The sequence below is a fragment of the Dunckerocampus dactyliophorus genome, chromosome 7, assembly GCF_027744805.1.
Source record: "Dunckerocampus dactyliophorus isolate RoL2022-P2 chromosome 7, RoL_Ddac_1.1, whole genome shotgun sequence".
Taxonomy (NCBI): Eukaryota; Metazoa; Chordata; class Actinopteri; order Syngnathiformes; family Syngnathidae; genus Dunckerocampus; species Dunckerocampus dactyliophorus.
Genome location: NC_072825.1, coordinates 21329020 through 21350216, shown reverse-complemented (window position 1 = coordinate 21350216; position 21197 = coordinate 21329020). Strand labels below are relative to the sequence as shown.

The window sequence follows — 21197 nt, the reverse complement described above, 5'->3', positions numbered from 1 at the left end:
TATTTTCTGTATGATTCTAATTGTTTCTAACATTTTCTTAAGTAAAAATCGCAGAGTTTGCACATTTTGTGATTAAATACTGTTTGGGGAAGAAACCTAAGATGAGGCCACTGTGAAAGTCGCTTCTGGGCGTAGTGCCCAAGCACCGCCTGCCGTCTGAGTCACACACACACACACACACACACACACACTGAGTTGGATCATGGCACCTGCCAATTTGTGTTTGTCAGCATGTCACTAGTAATATAATGTTGCAGAAACATTTATTATACGCCATGACTTTCTGTACGTATGAATGTGTGACATCATTATATATTTCGATATCTCTCGGCATCATCATGTACAGTTGCATCTTCTAGAGTGGCTGTGCAACCCGAATGGCAGTCTTCGGAGCATTTGTTGCACACAAAGGAGGTTGGCGCTAAGGTAGGGACTGTCCTTGCCTTCCTCTTTGCTCTCTTGTCTACTTGCTGGTTGTTTCTGTTGTTCTCTGCCCTCTTGACTCCGTCGGTGACAGCGGCCCCTCCAGAGAAGACGATTGACTGCTGTGCCTTCCCACGAGTTGGGGTCGATGCCGGTCTGCTTCATGTCACGCTTGCAGACATCTTTGAACCGGAGCTGCGGCCTTCCAATTTAGGGCGAGATTTACAAACAAGTGAAATGCAAGAGCATGAGTTTGACTGCCAAGATGGAGCATTATACCCAAGCTCACCAGGAGGTGATCAAACCTTTACAACAAAGTATCAGAACTTTTCCTGGAGAAGGAGGATGCATGTATTTCATATGCAAACAAAAGTGAAGAAAACAACTGTTTTTCAGTTAACAAAAAATAAATAAATAGTATCTGAAAACAATTTGAAAATATTTTTTAACCAAAGTGAATTAGTCTCTTCTTTTTTGGTTATACTCTTAATGAGCAACCTGTATTAACATTAAAAAACTCCAAAGGAGTCAGTGCCTCACCAGCCATGAACCTAAACGCACGTCACTGGTCCCGTGATATACTGTATTCTTATTGGTCAAATAATTAGGTACACCTGCGAATTCTAATCACAAAGCTAGACAGGTTGAACAGATTCACAATGTCAGAAAATAAAAAATGTAACAATTTTGAATTTCTTTTGTAGTTTGGTGCAATATACAACTGCACAACTGTCTACATACTACTATACTATATACTGTATAGCATACTGTTGATTTCAATCACGTTATGGACCATACAAATTTACTTTACTGTATATTTTAAGTTTAATATGAGTAAATACTGACTTGTTTAACCAATATATTGTATGTCCACACAAAAACAATGTAAGACTATTTGCAGTGCATCATCATATTATCAATTATATGTAGTTAATCCCAACATTATTAATACCTAATAATGAGTTTAAGTGGAAAAAAAACTAAGAAGTCGTGTTGGACTAGATATTCATTTAAAAAAAAAAACCTTCCTTTTTGTGTCCAAAATTGTCTAAAATGATTCAATCCTTTGTCAATACATGCACTGTATATCCATTCATGTTGTAAATGTATGATTAGAATAGATTAGAAATTAGAATGCCCTAAATTATGCTACAAGTGAGCAGGAAGATTGAGAACGGTGCAAAAGAACATGAAAATGGTGACTATTTCTTAACTTAACTCGGTAACACGACTTCTTAGAGCAATTTGCTAGTGTCTTGTGTCATTTCCAGCTAAAACGTACCCATTCAACAAATAAAAACTCACTTTGACTCTATAATTAATGAAATCATTTTGACCTTAACTGTAGAAAAACATACAGTATGTGCTCGTCCAAGAATACATTTCCTTTTGCTCCCTGCAGCTTCCGTCTGGCAACTTGTTACATAAGTCATGATAAATATAACTTGACTAGGTTAGTAACAACACCTGCTGCCTGTCACATTCCACTAGTAAAATATTGCATAACAGTCCATTCTGAGGTACTAGGATCATTTCCTGTACATTTTTAGTCCTGGCAGGAACCAAACATGGCAAAAAATGCCACTTTTCAGACGGTTGAATTTTTGGGGTTTTTGGCTGTCGCAAAATCGCATTTTTTCAAGTTCCTGAAACTGCACTTTTCTGGTCCGGGAGATGAGGTAAGCCTACCACACATTCACCGAGGGTCCTGGCAGGACCCATAGATGGCAAAAAATGCCACTTTTCCGTCTGGTCAATTTCAGCCTTTTTTTAAAAACTAATTTGCCGCGGCAGTCACAAAATAAAACTTATAAATAAAATAAAATGTTTAAGTTGCTGAAACTACACTTTTCTGGTTCGGGAGGTGAAGGAAGCCTACCACACATTCATCTAAGGGTCCTGGCAGGACACAGAGACGGCAAAAAATGCCACTTTTCCGTCTGGTCAATTTTCTGCCTTTTTTTTTAAATCATTGGCTGCGGCAGTCACAAAATAAAATTTAGAAATAAAATGAAAAAATGTTTAATTTGCTGAAACTACACTTTTCTGGTCCGGGAAATGAGGGAAGCCTACCACACATTCATCGGGGGTCCTGGCAGGACCCAAAGATGGCAAAATACGCCGCTTTTGCGATGGGTCAATTTTGGCCTTTTTTTCAGGTTCGTGGCTCTTGCGATATCACATTTTTTCAAGGTGCAATAGTTTTCTGTTCCGGAAGGTGGAAAAAATCTACCACACATTCATCGGGGGTCCCAGCAATACCCAAAGATTGCAAAAGGCGCCACTTTTCCGACGGGTCAATTTTCTTTCTTTTTGGTCGCGATATTGCATTTTCTCAAGTTACTGAAACTACACTTTTCTGGTCCGGAAGGTGAGGAAAACTGATGAATGTGTGGTAGGTTTCCCCTACTTCCCGGGCCAGAAAATTGTAGTTTTAGTAACCTGAAAAAATGTGATTTTGCAACTGATGATTTTGTGACTGATTGATTTCATGAGAACCAAAAAATGGCTTACAGTTGGTGTGTGTCCACTTTCATACAATATTTCCCTTAGGAGTACAAAGAATAAACAACATATGCGCCATATGATAAGAAATGTGTGAGGGGCCGGAGTAGCGTGTCTCATCTTAAAACAAATAAACAACGGAGCTGATATAGAAAGTCTTCTTCTTTGCTTTTGTGTGCTCTGCAGTGGCTGTTCATAGAGTCCCAAGCGCAGCGCTTGCAGTAGTTGAAGAAATGACGCTCTGCTTTCTTCAATGTGCTGTTCAAGTCCAGTGTTCCCTGAAGGCTGCACAAAGACCAAAAGTCACACACACACAGATACACAAAGGCATACACTCTGTTGTGTTCTTCAAATTGTTTAGATACAATCACCGGACACTTCATTAGGTATACCTGTGTTCTGGATTCATTGTCAGAACATAAGGGTACAAAATATTAGAAAAGAGTCTTAGTCTGATGCAGTGCAGTTCAAACCACAATAATTAACAAAATAAATAAATAAATGAATACCTTTCTGCCCGTGTCAATCACAACTTTAAGGGAAAGACTGACTTGATAGAGCTCTTATCCAGGATCTCATTCAAGGGGCCTATCCTACTCATTTCAGGGGCTTTCACAACAGTAAGTTTATTTTAATAAACTGTGAGATTCAGCAGCCTCCTCCCCTGACCATGCCTACTCTGTTGTGATTTGTTAGGGGTTCAGGGTCGTCTTCAAATTCTACTCCCCACCGTTGCTCTGATCTGCATAGAGACACACCCACCTCAATCAGTTAGATGCTCATGTTTATCAACAAACAGTAAAGAAAAACTGGATAAAACTGGATGAACTGTGGAGAATCCAGAGTCAAACTGTGCCACGAAACAAGAGCAGAGGAGCAGTAACAGTGAGGTAGGTCTCTAGCTCCCCGGGGAAAAAAAAAATCTATTTCTGCCTTACTCTGGTTTAGATACATAATTCTTACATCTGAAAAAAACACTTTCTGGCTTCCACTTTTAAGAAAAAGTGCGGTACTGAGCAGCAGTTATGTGTTACCGCTGGAAACCCGGCAAGTTGCCATATACTATGTCAGTGATCCCCAACCCCTGGTCATTTGGTAAGAAAAAATAATTTCCATGATGTTTTATTTTGAAAACTGCCCGGATTCTCCCTGCTACATCCGTCTCACGTCATTGTGCGTGTGCCAACTTTCTCTCTACTGCTGCTGTGTTTTTACCATTTTTCTTTCACCTCATATTTGGTGTCAAATGCTGATACTATGTGGAAATGCATAAAGGTAAGTTTTGATGACTTATTGAGTGCTAATGCGCACATTTGTCTCAAGTTAATTCATGCTAGCACACTGCCTTTTACCACACACGTCAAACAGCGATGTAATAATCCCTCTGGAAAAACTCCAGGCTTGAACTGGTGGATGGTGGGTCGGCATTCATTTTGTGCTTTTAATGTGATGTTGTTTACACAACACATAATAAATAAGATAAATTAGATGGCTATAATGTATGAACCCCCTACATGGAAATGTAGGATAGGACACCTTTTATTCTGTGCCTAATTCTGTGGTGAGTGAGTGGATATTTAAGCAAAATGCCGACCTGCTAGTGAACTGAATCAGCTGGACTTCATCTCGACATTGCAGCAGAGTCTCTCTGTGGTCCAGCAGGATGGCGGCACAGATGAACAACTCGAAGGTGAAGTCTGTGTTGACAGCCTGCAGCTGTGACTCGCACTTGTCATCTGCAGTCAAGGCAAAAACATGCATGTATCTAAAATATATATACAGTAGATGTCATTTGCTTTGTGGCAACTTTAGCTTGAAATTTCACCTGTGCAATATGTTTCTGCAATCCTTTCCTGACAACGGGCTCGGTCTACTTGCTGGGAAATGAGCTCCAGGTGGTCACAACTCAGGATCTCGAATAAACGAAGAGCATCGCTGTGTTCGAACTCTCTCTGGAAGCCTAGCAGCAGCCATCTGAAGTACACACACAAACACCCACATACTGTACGTATCCATACAGTTGAGACCAGAAAGTTGAAAGTGGAAAATAGCTGAGAACCACTGAGTTAAAGTAACTTTCATTTGGTATATCGGTACCTTTTGGCTGAAAATAAGACAAGAAATGTGTCAAAAAAGTGGATCAGGAAACCACCTTGCACGCCAAAACTCTTGCTGATATTTGTCATCCCTTTTCATCATTTTTCCATGAAGTAGAATTCCTTATTTATAAATGGAATATTTTTTTTTATTAGAGCAGAGAAAACTGTTTACAATCTTCTTTTTTTTTTTTTTTTTTTTTTTTTTTTTTTTTTTTTACCCCTGTCCTGTCCAGCCTTTAAAGCAGATAGAATTGTATACCTAAATGCCGTCAAGTGCTCAACAGATTTACTCTGCCAGAGAGAAGTGTGATATACACTTCCCCTGTCATACAAAATTTATTCGACCTTGATGCTTGTTATAAAGCAAATTTGGAGCGACCGGACCGGAGCAGGAGGGGACAGAGAAGAAGAGAAAAGGAAACGGGGGGGGGGGGGGGCGAGAGGGGACAAAAACAAACAAAAGAGAGACAAGAGACAAGGACAACAGCAGCAACAACAACAATTGTGACAGAACAACAGAAACATACAGAACGACATCAGCAAATAAATGTCCGTGACAACTATAAAGACGAACAAGGATAAAGGACAAATCAATATCAACAACCACAATGACAAAGCTGTCAATGACAATCAGACATAATAGCAGTCATGAAATGATGAACTATGACAGTGATCACAATGACAATACTGCATTGAAACAGTCGCACACAATAGCAGTCATGAAATGATGAATTATGATAGTGATCACCATGATAATACCGCATTGAAACAGTCACACATAACTGTAGTAATGAAATGATTATCCATGATAGTGAATAGAATCAAAGTTACTGTAATGCACATCATTGTAAAAAAAAATATATACATATACATATATATATACATACATACACATACATACATATATATATACATATATATACATATATATATATATATATACACACATATACCGTACATACACACATACATATATATAGTCATACTGCTGATATCACCGTCGCTGTAATAAAACCAACAACATAATAACACCCTGGTTAACTCAGTGAGTAATGTGGGGAAGTACGTATGTACTGTGAGTGTGCATATGTACAGGTATCTCTGTATGTGGGGAAGACTTCATATATATATAAAGGTGCAGGAATGTGTGGGCGTGTGATTGTCACTGAGAGTGCATGAAAGGAAAGGGGCCGCCTTCCACCTCCCAGAGAGCCCCGCCCCAAATAGCAAGGCCGGGCCCCGGCCGCCAGAAGGCCACCAGGCCCATAGGGGCAGGCAGCACAAAGATCAGCGCCCCAAGAGCCAGCCCAGAGAGCCCCCCCCCCCCGGGAAGACCAGTAAGGGGCCGAAGAGAGGTAATCCCAGCCAAGGACAGGGCGCCAGCGGGCCAGAGGACTGCCAACCCCCGAGACCAGCGAGAGATCACACCCCACAAAGGCAGACGGGTACCGGGGGCCACAAACCGGCAGGCCCAGAGACGCCTCCACAGCCGGAAAGAAGCCCGCCCGCGCCGGAAGCGCCAATTCCCGCCCACCGCCACCCCCACCCCCAGGGAGCGGAGCCCGGCCCGCCCCGGGCCAACCCCCGCCCGACCCCCGACACAGGGCCGCCCCGCCAAGGGATGCAGGAGGCACACCCCCCACCCACTCGGCGGAGGCACGGGCGGCAGAGATGTATCGCCCAGCACCTGACCCCACGGAGCAAACCCCTGTATGCCCCCCCCCCAAAAATAAATAACTAAAATAAATAAATAAATAAAAGTACACACACGCACGCACATACACACTCCTACGCACCCACACACACGAACATAAACACTCCTACGCACAAACACACCCCTACGCGCACGCTCATACACACTCTTACTCTTACTGTTTACAATCTTCTAAATAAGGTTTGTAACATTATTAGAGCCCTCTAGATGAAATAACACCCCTCTAGTCACCTTTACACTCATATTATCCAATACTGTATGACATAACAACATAAAATAAGCCATTTAAGACATAAAAAGAGTTGTGCTCATGTGAGTTGCTATAAATGTGTTGCTTAGGGCAGCAGAGTGGGGGACAAGACGTGACGTTGGGTGTTCAGAGTTGAGTCAGGTTAGGTTATGACCACGACAGGACCCTGTCTTTTTGTTAGGGATTTTTTTTTTATTACTATTGTTCCTGTTTTGAGATAATTCAAACCTACAATAAACATTGATCCAGCAATCAAATCTGGTCTTGTGTGTCTCCCGAACATTACAGTAACATTACTGACACCTAGTGAGCAGTGTAGAAACTACATACAGTATCTTCACCGTTTTGAATGTGTCTTTTGAATGCCTTATATTTGTATTTTAATTAATTTTGCCATTTCTATGCTTGTAAATGCTTAATTGAGGAAAAAAAATATGTAACATTAGCTTAAATATGCTTGTTTTGACTAGTAATGGTAATAATAATTCAACTACAAAACAGCATAATTAATTAATTAATATATATTTTTTAAAACATGTTAGAGTAAAGCAAAGTGGCGAGGGATGTACATATAATGTTCTCAATTCATTGTTGGTTAGACTCCCCTACAAGGCACCGTTGGACTACAGGGCAGATGCGGAAGCTTGAGAAAAATTGAAGAAAATATCTTTTTCAAACATGCTAAGCTAACTCCATTTAAATGAAATGAAGAATTAATTATTTTCTAGTTCCTACAGTGAGAGAGTACACAGAAAATCTTTAGTTTGAAGTGTAGGGAAGGCCCCAGATGTACAGCATATCTAGATTATGCTGGAAGTTTCCAGAATCCTTTAAATGGAGGGAAAATAATTTGTAAAATGCAAAAAAAAAAAAAGTGTGTCATATCCATCCAAAAGATACCCATTCAACAAATAAAAATGACTTTAACTCAAAGTTTGGTCAGGGTACGAATATTTTTTTGGCTGTATGTACAGTACTGTGCATGGCATTTGTTGCATGAGCAATGCCATAATGAGCATCATTTGCATCGTCAAAATGCTGTGAAAACATTGTACCGTACACACTCTTAAGCTACCAAAGATGGAAGACCTGTGACAGAAGGTGAAGCTCTCCATGCTGTCTGTCACCAAGTGGCCATGAAGCTGAGGGTCCAATTCTTTTAACAGGGCTGCCTCCAACCCTAAAAGACACAGCTCATTTTTCACTACACTTCACATGATAATAAGGAAATATATATGCACGTGAATTAAAATAACCTGGTTATTGCTGCTGAATAGCCCACCTATTTTTCTGTACAGACCATCTGCTCGGAAATCCTTGGAAAATTTCTCCATGTAGCTGGAAAAACTCCAGAAGCTGTCCACTTCCGAATCAAGAACCTCCAGGAATCGGCTGCACAGGTCGTTCATTCCCTGAGCGTAACTCACCTCTGCATCACACAACAACAAATACTGCTGCTGACTGATGCTCGCCATAGACCCGAAGTAAGTAGCACTTATGGTTTACCTGGATGAAAAGCAGCATACGTGATGAGAATGTCTCTCAACACCAACAGGTTCCCTGAACCTTCACCCCTAGAAATACACAAAAATAATTCTGAGAAAAAAGTTAAAAACAATAGCAAAACCAAATTTGTCACCAATGCTACGGAAGTACAGTCAGGAGCAAATGTCTTCAATTTTGTTAACTTATTTGGTAAAATAAGGTAAGGTTTCACAAAAATGTCACAAAATACTTTACCATGTAAGTACGTGTGTACAATCTGTGAATTTTCTAATGTATTTATTGGAAGGATACCTACTCATCATAGCTCATTGATAAAACAAATACAGGAAGTTGCGCACATCAATCAATACATTAATATAAACATAAAACAAAGATTAATATACATCCATCCAATTTCTATGCCGCTTATCCTCATTTGGGTCGTAGGGGTATCCTGGAGCCTATCCCAGCTGACTTTGAGCAAAAGGCAGGACTGGACTGGTCGCCAGCCAATTGCAGGGCACAGAGACACAAACAAACACATTCAAACCCAGGTCTTCCCGATCTCCTGACTGTGGCCGACATGCTAACCATTCGGCCACAAAGATTAATATAAATAGCAAAAAATGTCCGTACTGGTAGTAGCCCAGATCTCTGGTAGTCCTTGGAACATCTTTATCAATGATTCGGATGGCTTCTTGCAGCTCTTCCTTGTCAAATGTAACGCGTTCAAACAATATCTGAAAACAAGCAGGACAGTTAAGTTATGTTATGTTATGTTAAGTTAATTATGCGAAACATAAAATATTGTTTGAACAGAACAACAAAAGTGGGGAAAAAAATCAGGCAGTGACAATTTTGCTTGTCGTATCCCAACCAGTGGTTGCAGTTTATGCAATCAGTAGCGTAAGAGCTGACTAGAATGAGACAGTCGAAGCGTATCTTATACAGGTATTGTTATTATAACACAACTTAAGACAAGACTAATGGCACAAATCATAATTTGTGGTACACAGAGGATGACCAAGATGCCTGACAAGTAATATATACTGTATCTATATATATATATATATATATATTTCTAATGATAAATAAAACAAATACATTTGCTTGTTCATGTGAATGATAATGTGTTTGTAGTTCATGGATATAAGATGTTATCATGAGACAGACAGGACTCTTAACTGAGGGGAACATTGGTATCCATTCAAAGATCGATCACAAGGTCAGTATCAGTATTGGATCGATTCTAGCGTGATGAGGTTGATATTTTTCAGTTTTTCATCAATTATTGTGCACTAACAAAGCTAGGGAATAATTTGATTATTGTTGATATTGTTCAATTGTGTTATATTTTTGTATTCACTGGAAGTAGTGTTGAATTGTTAAAACTGGGTTTTATTCCGATTATAATCCTGATCAACACATTAAAGGCAAAGTCACAAAATGATTGAAGGATCTTGAAAATTTTCAAGTAAAAACAATATCGATATCAGTATTGGCAAAACCGCTCCTGTATTTACTTGGTATCGTATTGATACCAAAATTTGTAGTATCGCCCAATACTACTCTTAAGACTTTTGATTGTAGCGAATGGGGATGCTCTATTGCAACTACAGAAAGACAACACATATTGAAAACAACTTTTCGGGCTAAAAAAAACAAAAAAGTTATTACTGTACATCCTGCAATTTCATTTCCTGTTCCTTCTATTCCAAACAATTAATCGTGTCCATCGAATCAGGTGCTTTTCAAACAAACCTGTGCTTGTAGCTCCAAGAATAACAGCCTATCACGGATCTCATCACTCTGGTTCTGGGCCTGCAGGTGGATGAGCGCCTGCCTCCGGTCAAAGTAGCTGACAGCAGCAACCAGCTCAGCTCCAGGGGAGAAAGTAGGAGGATAAGACCAGACAAACTAGACAGGCACTCAGTTGGGTGCAGACTGTAGTGTGCATGTCAACACAACAGGGTTCGGGCAAGAGACGGTGTACACCCTGGACTCTTCGCCAGCCAATCACAGGGCACATATTGTAGATGTAACGGATGCCAGCCTGCGAGGCTGTGCGAGTGTACGTTGGTAAACCTCACTTCCTCTATCTCAAGAGCTGCGCTGAACACACGGCCGACAGTCTGGGCTTTTGGTCGTGTGGTCAGCGCCCTCGCCTCCCATTACGAAGGTCCTGTGTTCGAGCCCCGGTGCGGGCAGGTGCGAAACAGGGCCGGTTACATAGATACGAACAACCATTCCCACCTTTAGTCTGCAATTAACATAAGATACATGTTTTTGAAATTTTGGAATGTGGGACATATAGAGAGAACATGCAAACTCCACACAGAGATGCCCAAACGGACATCCAAACCCTCTGTGTCCTGACTGTACAGGCAACATGCTAACCACAAGGCCACTTTGCATCCCCAATAAGCAAGCATTGAGAGCACAAAGTGACGTGAGAAATCATCTACAGTATTATCCATATTTTTATTTTAAAAACCACAAACCAGCCAACTAACTCTCTATAACAAGACGTCCTTCTCCTCATCTGTTACAAATGTTTAGGTCTTTACCGTCCGTGCCATTGAGGTGCATCTGTACAGCCGAAGGGAGGAAGCTCTGCCACTTTCTCTTCATGACTTGGTAACGTACAGCCAGCTGCTCCAGCAGCAGAGGTCGCTCCAGAGCAGAAGAGCTGCAGGGGTACATCCCAAACAGGAAGCGCCACACCACGCCACGTTCAGTTGGAGACACCCCACCTTGACATGGATTGAAACTATCCAGATTAACTGTGAGCGATTGTTGATGTTCTGCATAGGTTAGACACGTTTTATAGCAATCATTTGTTCATTTTCTATACCACTTATCCTGTTTAGGATCAACTGGACCTATCCCAGCTGACTTTGGGCGAGATGTGGGGTACACTCTGGACTGGTACCAGTCAATCACAGGACACATACTCGCACAATTTAAAGATTCTAATTAGCATAACAAGCGTGTTTCATAGGACAATAAGAAGAAACCCACACAAGCAGGGGGAGAACCAGGCTGTGAGGCAGACATGCAAACCACATGCCTCACTGTGCTGGTAATGGAATCAATGAAGTGGAACTCAAGGCAAATTTATTGAACTTTGCTCCGCTTGCAGGGGATTTGAAACAAGATGTTATGCAATAGCTTCTTTAATCTTCATGTTTGTGGGCTTGGAATGTGCATTAAGGTCAAGGGGGGTTTAAAGAAACATTCATGCTTGATTTATTAAAATTTTAGGAGTCTCCACTAGGAATACTCACATCACATTGCCGGGTATCACACACTAATCCTCACACACACTCCACTGAACATCTTTGTTCAAGCTCATGTGACTTTCAGAAGTCTTGCCAGCTCACTAAATGGTATTTTTTGTTTTATCTTCGCTCTCGCACTGGACTTCTTTGCTTGAGGGTTGTTCACTGTGCACTTAAATGTTGTGTCTGGAGGCCAGGCAATGTGGGAGAAGCATCACTTGACTTCCAGTCCAGGAACAACCACATAACCATAGCGCATGTGATTATAACCAACTCTTTGTTTTTTTTGGTCACAATGCATGTGGCTATGCAAAGATATGTCTAAATACACTTCGCAATGTAATACAAGCGCTGGATCAAGGATTCTGCCTTTATTCAGATAATTATCTTCCGTTATGATCGACAAAGAGTGGTAATACTAACTGTATATGTAAAATTTCATGTTTTTATTATTGTGATTATTGACATTATTTAAGGCTTAATAATATATTTAATATGATAAATACTTCATTCATTTTCATTGCCATTTATGTTACAGCAAGCCCCAAATGATTCATAAACTGGCCAAATTTTATTCAATTTAGTTTTTGGTTGCAAGTGGCAGTGGATAAAATATTGTATTAAAAGCACATGTTCTCCACATCCATATCCAATGTTGTAAATTTATAATTGATTACAATGCTCTTATGCTGGAAATAACCTTTAGAATGTTCACTTTGGAAATTTTATATATTATAATATTTTTTCAAAAAGCCAATTAAAAAAAAGAAAAGAAATAAATGTCAATAACACCTCTAACCCAACTAGCCTTTCCTCGTGTGTCATTTAGAATAAAGATAAATAAATAAATAAAGTCACTCATTTGCTGTTAATGTTAAGTAACCCGGTCATAAAATAATGTAGTGATTTTTGTATTTGCTGAGAAAGCATCTTGTTTGTGTTAAATCATTTTAATAACTTGGAAATAACAGCAATAAAACAATGTCTTTACTATTCTAATATTATTATATTACTATGCTAATATTAGGTTGGGGTTTTGGTGCTGTTGTGACCCCAGAACCCTAGAATCACTAAAGAGGTAAAAGTAATGGAAATACTGACAAAATACTGTAATTGATGTTGAAATTGTATAATTGATATGGGTTGTGCAAGGTGCCAGTGCAACCCCCCACATTTATGCACTGAATAGATAAATATGGCTGAATTTACTAAAAAAAAAAATCACCATCATCACCATGGCAGGATAATCCATACCGTTTTTAAAAATGTGCATCCTCAGACGAGACTCGTCCACCCTCCCCTCGGCGTCCATGACCCCGGGCAGGGTGAGCCGTGCTGTGGCTAGCTCGGTAGAGCTGACGCCAGCCAGCCTCCTCCGGGAGCCGACACGCAGCAGCTCCTGACCGGCTGGGCTGCTCTCCTCCCCCGCTGAAGTCAGACGCTCCATCCGGGATTTCAGTTGTCACACCCGCACCCTTCTACTCCCTGAGAACCGAAGATTTCATCCATCAGCAACCTCAACTTCAACCTCTCTTCGGGTGGATGGAACCATCAGAGAATGACTTCCGAATCATGCTATTGCTTCCTGTCTTCCTGTTTCTGCTTTGTGGTCTCACGGGGGCGTCACGAGACTGCACCTTGGGGCCCCACTTGGTCCTCTTCTCAGGTGGAGACAGGACTTAAAGTTTACTTCGGATTTGTTAATACCTTCCCCCATCTAGTGGTTTACTGAACAAAAAACAGACGTTTATCAAACCGCAGCCCCAAGTTTAACCCTTTATAAGGCACATAACAGGAATTCAACATTTGAGCCCCAGAAAATGACATGTTTTGTCACTTTTGTTCAGTGAACCTTTTTTTTTTACCTTACTTCTTGTCTGTCTGCTTTGGGGTGCAAACTCAAGGCTGCCACTCCTTGTGACAGTAATTACAATAAAACATTTTTTTTCATTTGTAAATATGCATTTATCATATATTTTTCAAACATGAAAACATTTATGTATTTTAGTTACCTTATTCACATCATGTAAATTAGGGATGAGCGAGTATACCATTATCTGGATCTGGATCTGGATCTGGATCTGGATCTGTTCACCCATCTAATGGGCGGGGTAGAAAACCGAAGTGGGCGTGGTTTAACCGGAAATGGGTGGGGCTTACATCAAGAAGAATTTTTCTTGTTACAGTTTTTTCCAATTGCTAAAACACAATTTTAGTATTGTCATCTATTTAGTCAATTATTTAGTATTGTCATCATATTATCATTATTATGAATGTTCTCTCTTTTTTTGGGGGGAGGGTTATCTCACCGTTATCTATTATGTGTTATCCTGACTATCACTGAAAACATGACATGGAATCCAGGAAGTGAACTACATGTACTGTACTAGATGTAGAATGGATGGGGGGTAGGATTAAATAAGCTTTGCTTCTTCCTACTCCTTTTGGACATGTGGAACTGTCAAAAAATGATTCACGAGATGTATTCCATTGTAACCTTCATGTTCAAATAAACTAAACCAAACCAAACCAAACCAAACCAAACCAATTTTGCAAACTAGGCTCGTTTTTATCAAAATACTTAGCACAATTCACAAAACCACACACCCAAACTGCAAAATCCCTCATATATCCTGCAAAATGAAGCACTGCAACCAAAACTACATATAGCTTCATCAAAATCCAACTTTTGTACCAAGTGGCACACACGTCATTCATATTACAAAACGTATGTCTAATCAACTACAGACTGTCATCTCTCATCTTTAGTATGCTTTGCCATAATACTAAAATAGTTCAAATTGTAGAACGGTCTTCAGATTGTTCACATGCACAGAAATATTTGCAGATACACACGCTGTTGAAACATGTACTTTTATTTTTCACCAACAAGTCAGTGCAACATATGCACTGCAGATATGTTTACATTGGAGTCAACAAATATATGCTCACGAAACAGTAAACTGAAAAAGAAAATTGCAGAAAAAATGTGCAGAAAAAATATATATTAAAAGAATACGTAAAAAAAGAGAGGGAAGAAAAATTAGGCAGCATCTTGCCGCACAGCTGGGTCTGGCCACAACGCCACGTCCACATCACAGGCAATATCTTCCCTTGCCAGACATGGAGGTAAAGAAGCGCCTTGATTGCCTTATCCACCAATCTCATCACATGCCTCTTCCATAGCCTGAACAACATGCATGCGCACAAAGAGCTGCCAGGCGTATTCCTTTCAGTGCCGTGCCCAAAAGAACTCACTTGTTGTCTTCTCATAGTGCTTGCTTCCTGACTGACGTGCTAACAAATAAGCATTGAGGTGTTCGGCCAGGTGGCACATATTTTTGCCATTTTGAATGGCAGTGTTTTGAAATGGCAAACATGTGACCTCATGTCAGAGTGTAGTGTCTTATGCAGAGAACCGTGTTCACTGCATTTAAAAAGTGCCATTTTGAATTGCAAAATGTGTGTAAACCACAACATGTGTTTAGAGTTTTGGAGACTTGAGAAGAGGTTTTGCTCTCCGTGTGTCAGTTTAAATAATTGTGCTATGCATGTCATTTTAGTGTTTTAGCAATCGGAAAAAACTGTAACATTAAAATCTATATATCATATCAATTACGTTATGTACAAAACATTTTATAAGGCACACATTGAAAAATATATATCTTTTTAGTTCATTACATGTGTTTATTTAATCCTTAACTTTTGGAGCTGACTTGTTGGATTACATCACATAGTGGTTCTAATGCCTTGTTGTAATGTTTTTCTGTTGATTTACCAAATAGAGTTAATATATATAATATATAATCTCAATCTCAGTTATATTATGTGATGTGATGTGATGTGATGTGATGTGATGTGATGTGATGTGATGTGATGTGATGTGATGTTATGTTATGTTATATTATATTATATTATATTATATTATATTATATTATATCATATTATATTATATATTGCATTGCATTGCATTGCATTGCATTGCATTGCATTACATTACATTACATTACATTATATTATATTATATTATATTATATTATATTATATTATATTATATTATATTATATTATATATTATTATTTTATATTGCACGTTGGCCACACAGTCACAGTCAGGAGATCGGGAAGACCTGGGTTCGATTCTCCCCTGGGGCATTTCTGTGTGGAGTTTGCATGTTCTCCCCGTGTGTGTGGGTTTTCTCCGGGTACTCCGGTTTCCTCCCACATTCCAAAAACATGCATGTTAGGTTAATTGGTGACTCTAAATTGTCCATAGGTATGAATGCGAGTGTGAATGGTTGTTTGTCGATATGTGCGATTGGCTGGCGACCAGTCCAGGGTGTACCCCGCCTCTCGCCCGAAGTCAGCTGACTTTTCTATGGGAATACTGAATTAGGGCGAGTGGTTAGCATGTTGGCCACACAGGGTTGGAATCTCCGCTTGGGCATCTCTGTGTGGAGTTTGCATGTTCTCCCCGAGTGCGCGTGGGTACTCCGGTTTCCTCCCACATTCCAAAAACATGTTAGGTTAGGTTAGGTTAGGTTAGGTTAACAGGCTACTCTAAATTATGAATGTGAATGTGAATGGTTGTTTGTCTATATGTGCCCTGCGATTGGCTGGCGACCAGTACCCTGCCTCTCGCCCAAAGTCAGCTGAGAAAGGCTCCAGCATACCCCGCGACCCTAATGAAGAGAAGTGGTATAGAAAATGGATGGATGGATTATATTATCCTCACTATATTATCCTCACTAGGGTCGCTGATATGCTGCTAGAGGCTATACAAGTTGATCTCGGGAGAGAAGCGGGGTACACCCTGGACTGGATATGTGATATTATGTTATGTTATGTTATATTATATTATATATCGTCCTGTACCTCTTTACACTTCTTTAATGAGTGTAATGTTTGGTGGTTGACAAATTGAGATCAATTACATGGATCCACGTGGTCTCATATCGTTCAGGCTCGTTTTTTTACCTTATGTTACCAAACCATGTTCAATAAAGTCTCCAGCAGGCTAGACTACTGTAACGGCCTTTTCACTGGGCTCTCTAAACGAGCTGTAAAACAGCTGCAGTACATCCAGAATGCTGCTGCTTATGTCCTGACTAGAATAAGGAAATATGACCATATTAGTCCAGTACTCAGGTCTCTGCACTGGCTTCCTGTCGCTCTGAGAACAAAAGCACTTTGAATTACCTTGTGTACGACTTGTGCTGTATAAATAAACATGCCTTGCCTTTCCCAGTCTTTCCCAGCAAACAAAAAAAAACACGTATTAGTTGTTTTGATTGACATTGTTGACACATTGGGACATTTTTATCTGTATACATTTGCCCTGAACCTTTAAAAGAAAGTGAATGTTCCAACTTCCTTCTTTCTTAATTCACCACTGCAAAGCAAGAGGAAACACACCCAAGAATTTCATATGACTGTAAGGATCCACCAACACTAACCTCTCCCGGCTCCTCTCTACAAGTTAGCATTTAGTGGTAGTAAGTTAGTGTTGATTACAAAGTTCAATGAGGTGCATTGTTGTGGTGTAAAAGTAGTGGACAGTAGTGTCACTTTACCATTGGAATGTCTTCAATGGATCATCTACAACCTTTGTTTCAGCTCGCTCTTATTCTGATCCTGGCCACTGATTCAAAAGGTTGGTAGTTTTTGCTTTGGATTCTGTCACACTGATGTTGCGCCGACAATGAGGTTGTATGTTTTTCTGTGGTCTCTAGGTGAAACATGGGGTGTGAATGTCAGTAGAAGCTTCACAGCAGAGATAGGGAAAAGTGTGACCATACCATGTACGTTCAGCCTCCCACCACAGGAATACCATGAAAACCTTCAGCTTTTCTGGAAAGTGCCACTGAGAAGTACATTTAATACCTATGACAGGGATGTCAATGCATTCATTTTTCACCCCAATAGCACATTTGTGCTCAAGGCGTACCAAGGAAAGACCGAGCTACTCCGACAGAGAAACAGCAAGAGCTGCACCCTCAGGATCTCAGATTTCATGAACAAGCGACTACTAATTTACTTGAGAGTTATCGGGAAGACCAACAACTTCACTTTTTCTAAAAATAGTGTCACAATATCAGTGCCTGGTAAGCATTAAGGTATACATTTGTCATCATGGCTCAAAAGCACGCTTCTCCGGTCAATTTTACAATAATTTCTCTCGTAGGCAAAAGTGTCCTTGATAAAACAGGTAAGACTATTCATTGTTTTTCAGAAGATGCCACAAAATCATCAGTATGATCGTTTGAAATGTCATTTTTGTAGCCACTGCTCTGCCAACGGCACTCATTCCTGACATGGAAGGAACAGAACGTAAGTGTATGCATTTGTTTATTTCCTTCAAGAAAGCACTAGAGACAGGAATGTTTATTTTCTTGACAGAGCCAACGCCTGTGCAGATATCAGAAACATTGTACATTGCCATCTTTGTGCCGTCGGCTGCACTTTTGATTATTCTTGCAGCTGCTGTCGGATTTGTGGTTTGGAGAAAACACACCAGGTGAGCAACTTTGTTTAATTAAACCTCATTGGGTGTTTAAAACAATTGCTTTAAACAGGATGCACTTACTTGTTCAATTTGTCACACACTTTCCTAAAAAACAGTCGATGCCCCATGGCTGGTTGACTTCCAGGTTGCTCTCACTTCATATGAAATACTCCCATAGAAAATACTGTCAAGCCAGTTCATTTGTACCCGGGTCAAACTGTTGCCATCATAAAATGTGAATTAGCTCTAGCAGCCAGACAGTTGTAAAAGTGAAGTTGCAATTGTAATTGACAGTGAATTTCAAATTTCCAAATTTTTCACGCGTTCAACTGTGGAGGTTGTATCTAACTACTTGTACCTATTTATATATCTATCTGTCTCTCCAAAGCAGGACACGAGGCTGGTTAACGTCCAAGTTGATCTAATTTCAATATCCATCCATTTTTTATGCCGCTTATCCTCATTAGGGTCTCGGGGTATGCTGAAGCCTTTCCCAGCTGACTTTGGGCGAGAGGCAGGGTACTGGTCGCCAGCCAATTGCAGGGCACATATAGACAAACAACCATTCACACTCACATTCATAATTTAGAGTAGCCTGTTAAGCTAACCTAACGTAACCTAACATGTTTTTGGAATGTGGGAGGAAACCGGAGTACCCACGCACACTCGGGGAGAACATGCAAACTCCACACAGAGATGCCCAGCGGAGATTCCAACCCTGTGTGGCCAACATGCTAACCACTCGCCCTAATTTCAGTATTCCCATAGAAAATGATGTAGACCCAAATAATTTGATCCAGGCTCAAATTGTTGCCGATATAAAATCTTAATGAGCTCTAGTAGTCAGATCTCTGGTTAACATCACACTTTTCCTCTTTGTCATCCATGTACCCTTATCAGGTGGGGTGCTAATAATACAAAAAAACAAGTAAAAGCAAACAAAAATGTGTTGATGACAATTGCAAAAGTTCATTTTCTATTTTTTCCTTAACATCCTTTAGCTCGATGGTGTCTAAATTGCGGCACATGGGCCATTTGTGGCACGCAGTATCTTTTTTAATGGCCCGTGGCATATTTTAAAAAAAACGCCCTGCAGTTGTAATAAAATTTTAAATGTTGAATGTTAGGATATAAGAAGATCTCACTCTTATACCAATAACTATGTTCAATAACACAAAAGTACAGATGTAGACCGTTTTCTTCTCTAAATATATGGAATTTAGCATAGTTTTACCTGCATTAGGTTGTTTTTTGTATGTTTGATAATTAAAGGATGAAGAACAACAAAGCGTTGTTATTTTTGTCTGCATATAGCCCTCTGTGGAATAAATTTGGACACACCTAATTTCGATGCGCAGAGAACCACTATTAGACGTCTCGCCACAATTATGGCTGAACTCTAAGTTGTACAACATAAAACCGTTATTAACTTTAACAGACCGACAGTTGCAGAAGTTGCAGAAATGTACAGGCAGACACAGCAGTGGAAAATGAAGTAAATCATACTGCTTTTTCAGGTCACAATCTTTAGTGAGGGAGTGCTCTGGATATTATGCAAATTTCAGCAGAGCATCATCAAACCAAGCCAAAAGGTATGTCTCATGGTAAAAACAAATGTGGTGTTTTGTGTCTCTTTCTCAAAGGCTTTCTTTTTCTTTTTCCAGAAAAGAAAATTGCCAGAAAACAGAAAACAAAAATCTTTCAGACGTGAAGGTCATAGATGAACCTGTTTACATTAACTTGCAGGTAGGACCGCTCCTCCCTTCCGCATTCACTTGATATTGTTCCTAACTACAGCTAAGCTTACTTCTGTCTTTGCAGCACCCTACAGGTCAGCTGGACCCGAAAGTGGATCAAGAACAGGGTCATAAAGAGAGTATATATGCAAATGTGGACCACTCTGAATAGCAAAAACCTTGCAAATTTGAACTCTACTCACTCCATCTGTTGTTGTCAGCAATTGAGAACGTCCTAGACAGAGCTAACAAACATTTTTTTTGTGTGCACATTTGTGATATTGTTAAAAATGTATATGGATAGCTAGGAGACATACTAATGGATCAAAGATCGGAACTATAATGCTGCTCAGCCCCCAGTCAGAATATTATGTTTATTTTACCTTGCAATAAATAAATAAATTAATAAAACAAAAAACTGTATGGGTATGAAACTATACTGTATCTTTTTTAAAAATGAATATTAGAATATGCTGCTTGTGAATCTTTTTCATCTCAATTCAGTTAAGTACACATATCAAAATGAATCTATTTAGTCAAATACTCTTTTGTAGAGAGAAAATAACTCAATAACTCACAGGCCAGTCCGGCAGTCACGTGTTAGGCAACAGTGGTGTGAAGTGTTTGCCCCCTCCTGATTTGTTGTTTTTTGCATGTTTGTCACACTTAAATGTTTCAGATCATCAAACAAATTGAAATATTAGTCAATGACAACACAACTGAACACAAAATGCAGTTTTAAAATGAAACGTTTTTATTATTAAGGGAGAAACAAATCCAAACCTACAAGTATATGCTCCTGTGTGAAAAAGTGATTGCCCCCGAAACCTAATACCTGGTTGGGCCACCCTCAGCAGCAACAACTGCAATCAAGCATTTGCGATAACTTGCAATGAGTCTCTTACAGCGCTGTGGAGGAATTTTGGCCCACTCATCTTTGCAGAATTGTTGCAATTCAGCCACATTGGAGGTTTTCCAGCACGAACCGCCTTTTTAAGGTCATGCCATCTCCATAGGATTCAGGTCAGGACTTTGACAAGGCCGCTCCAAAGTCTTTATTTTGTTTTTCTTCAGCCATTCAAGGTGGACTTGCTGCGGTGTTACTTGTACACCAGATGTAATGGGACACACACCTTTGAAAAAGCACAACTTTTGTCTCGTCAGACCACAGAGTATTTTCCCAAAGGTCTTGGGGATCAT

General features: G+C 39.9%; 2 protein-coding genes across 4 annotated transcripts; one reads left to right on the top strand and one right to left on the bottom strand.

Annotated features, from left to right (window-relative positions):
• Positions 1-277: 277 nt before the first annotated feature.
• si:dkey-238d18.4 (TBC1 domain family member 15) lies at positions 278-13454 on the bottom strand. Of its 2 annotated transcripts, none has more exons than XM_054783245.1 (10): positions 13012-13454; positions 11044-11229; positions 10238-10356; positions 9113-9216; positions 8498-8565; positions 8274-8420; positions 8081-8171; positions 4754-4902; positions 4523-4664; positions 278-3213 (listed from the first exon to the last, which is right to left on the bottom strand). In XM_054783245.1, the coding sequence occupies exons 1-10, from the start codon at positions 13202-13204 to the stop codon at positions 3045-3047; spliced, it is 1368 nt and encodes a 455-aa protein (XP_054639220.1). In that variant the 5' UTR covers positions 13205-13454; the 3' UTR covers positions 278-3044. The 2 variants fall into 2 exon arrangements, with proteins under 2 accessions (XP_054639220.1, XP_054639221.1); XM_054783246.1 differs by having other exon boundaries at positions 11044-11246; positions 13012-13148.
• Positions 13455-17201: 3747 nt separating this feature from the next.
• On the top strand, positions 17202-20376 carry LOC129185786 (uncharacterized). 2 transcript variants are annotated; one of them, XM_054783250.1, is made up of 9 exons: positions 17202-17409; positions 17489-17557; positions 17682-17860; positions 17941-17964; positions 18039-18086; positions 18156-18273; positions 19779-19853; positions 19926-20007; positions 20083-20376. In XM_054783250.1, exons 3-9 carry the CDS (start codon positions 17770-17772, stop codon positions 20167-20169), a joined length of 525 nt encoding a protein of 174 aa, XP_054639225.1. In that variant the 5' UTR covers positions 17202-17409; positions 17489-17557; positions 17682-17769; the 3' UTR covers positions 20170-20376. The 2 variants fall into 2 exon arrangements, with proteins under 2 accessions (XP_054639225.1, XP_054639224.1); XM_054783249.1 differs by having other exon boundaries at positions 17489-17860.
• The last annotated feature ends 821 nt before the right edge of the window (positions 20377-21197 follow it).

Coding starts and splice junctions, on each gene's coding strand:
- LOC129185786 (XM_054783249.1), top strand. CDS start 17,337: ATGTCTTCAATGGATCATCTACAACCTTTGTTTCAGCTCGCTCTTATT. Junction 17,410..17,488: donor CCTGGCCACTGATTCAAAAG/GTTGGTAGTTTT, acceptor TGTGGTCTCTAG/GTGAAACATGGGGTGTGAAT. Junction 20,008..20,082: donor CTGTTTACATTAACTTGCAG/GTAGGACCGCTC, acceptor CTGTCTTTGCAG/CACCCTACAGGTCAGCTGGA.
- si:dkey-238d18.4 (XM_054783245.1), bottom strand. CDS start 13,204: ATGGAGCGTCTGACTTCAGCGGGGGAGGAGAGCAGCCCAGCCGGTCAG. Junction 10,357..11,043: donor GCACCTCAATGGCACGGACG/GTAAAGACCTAA, acceptor TCTCCCCTGGAG/CTGAGCTGGTTGCTGCTGTC. Junction 8,566..9,112: donor AGAGATCTGGGCTACTACCA/GTACGGACATTT, acceptor GTGTATTTCTAG/GGGTGAAGGTTCAGGGAACC.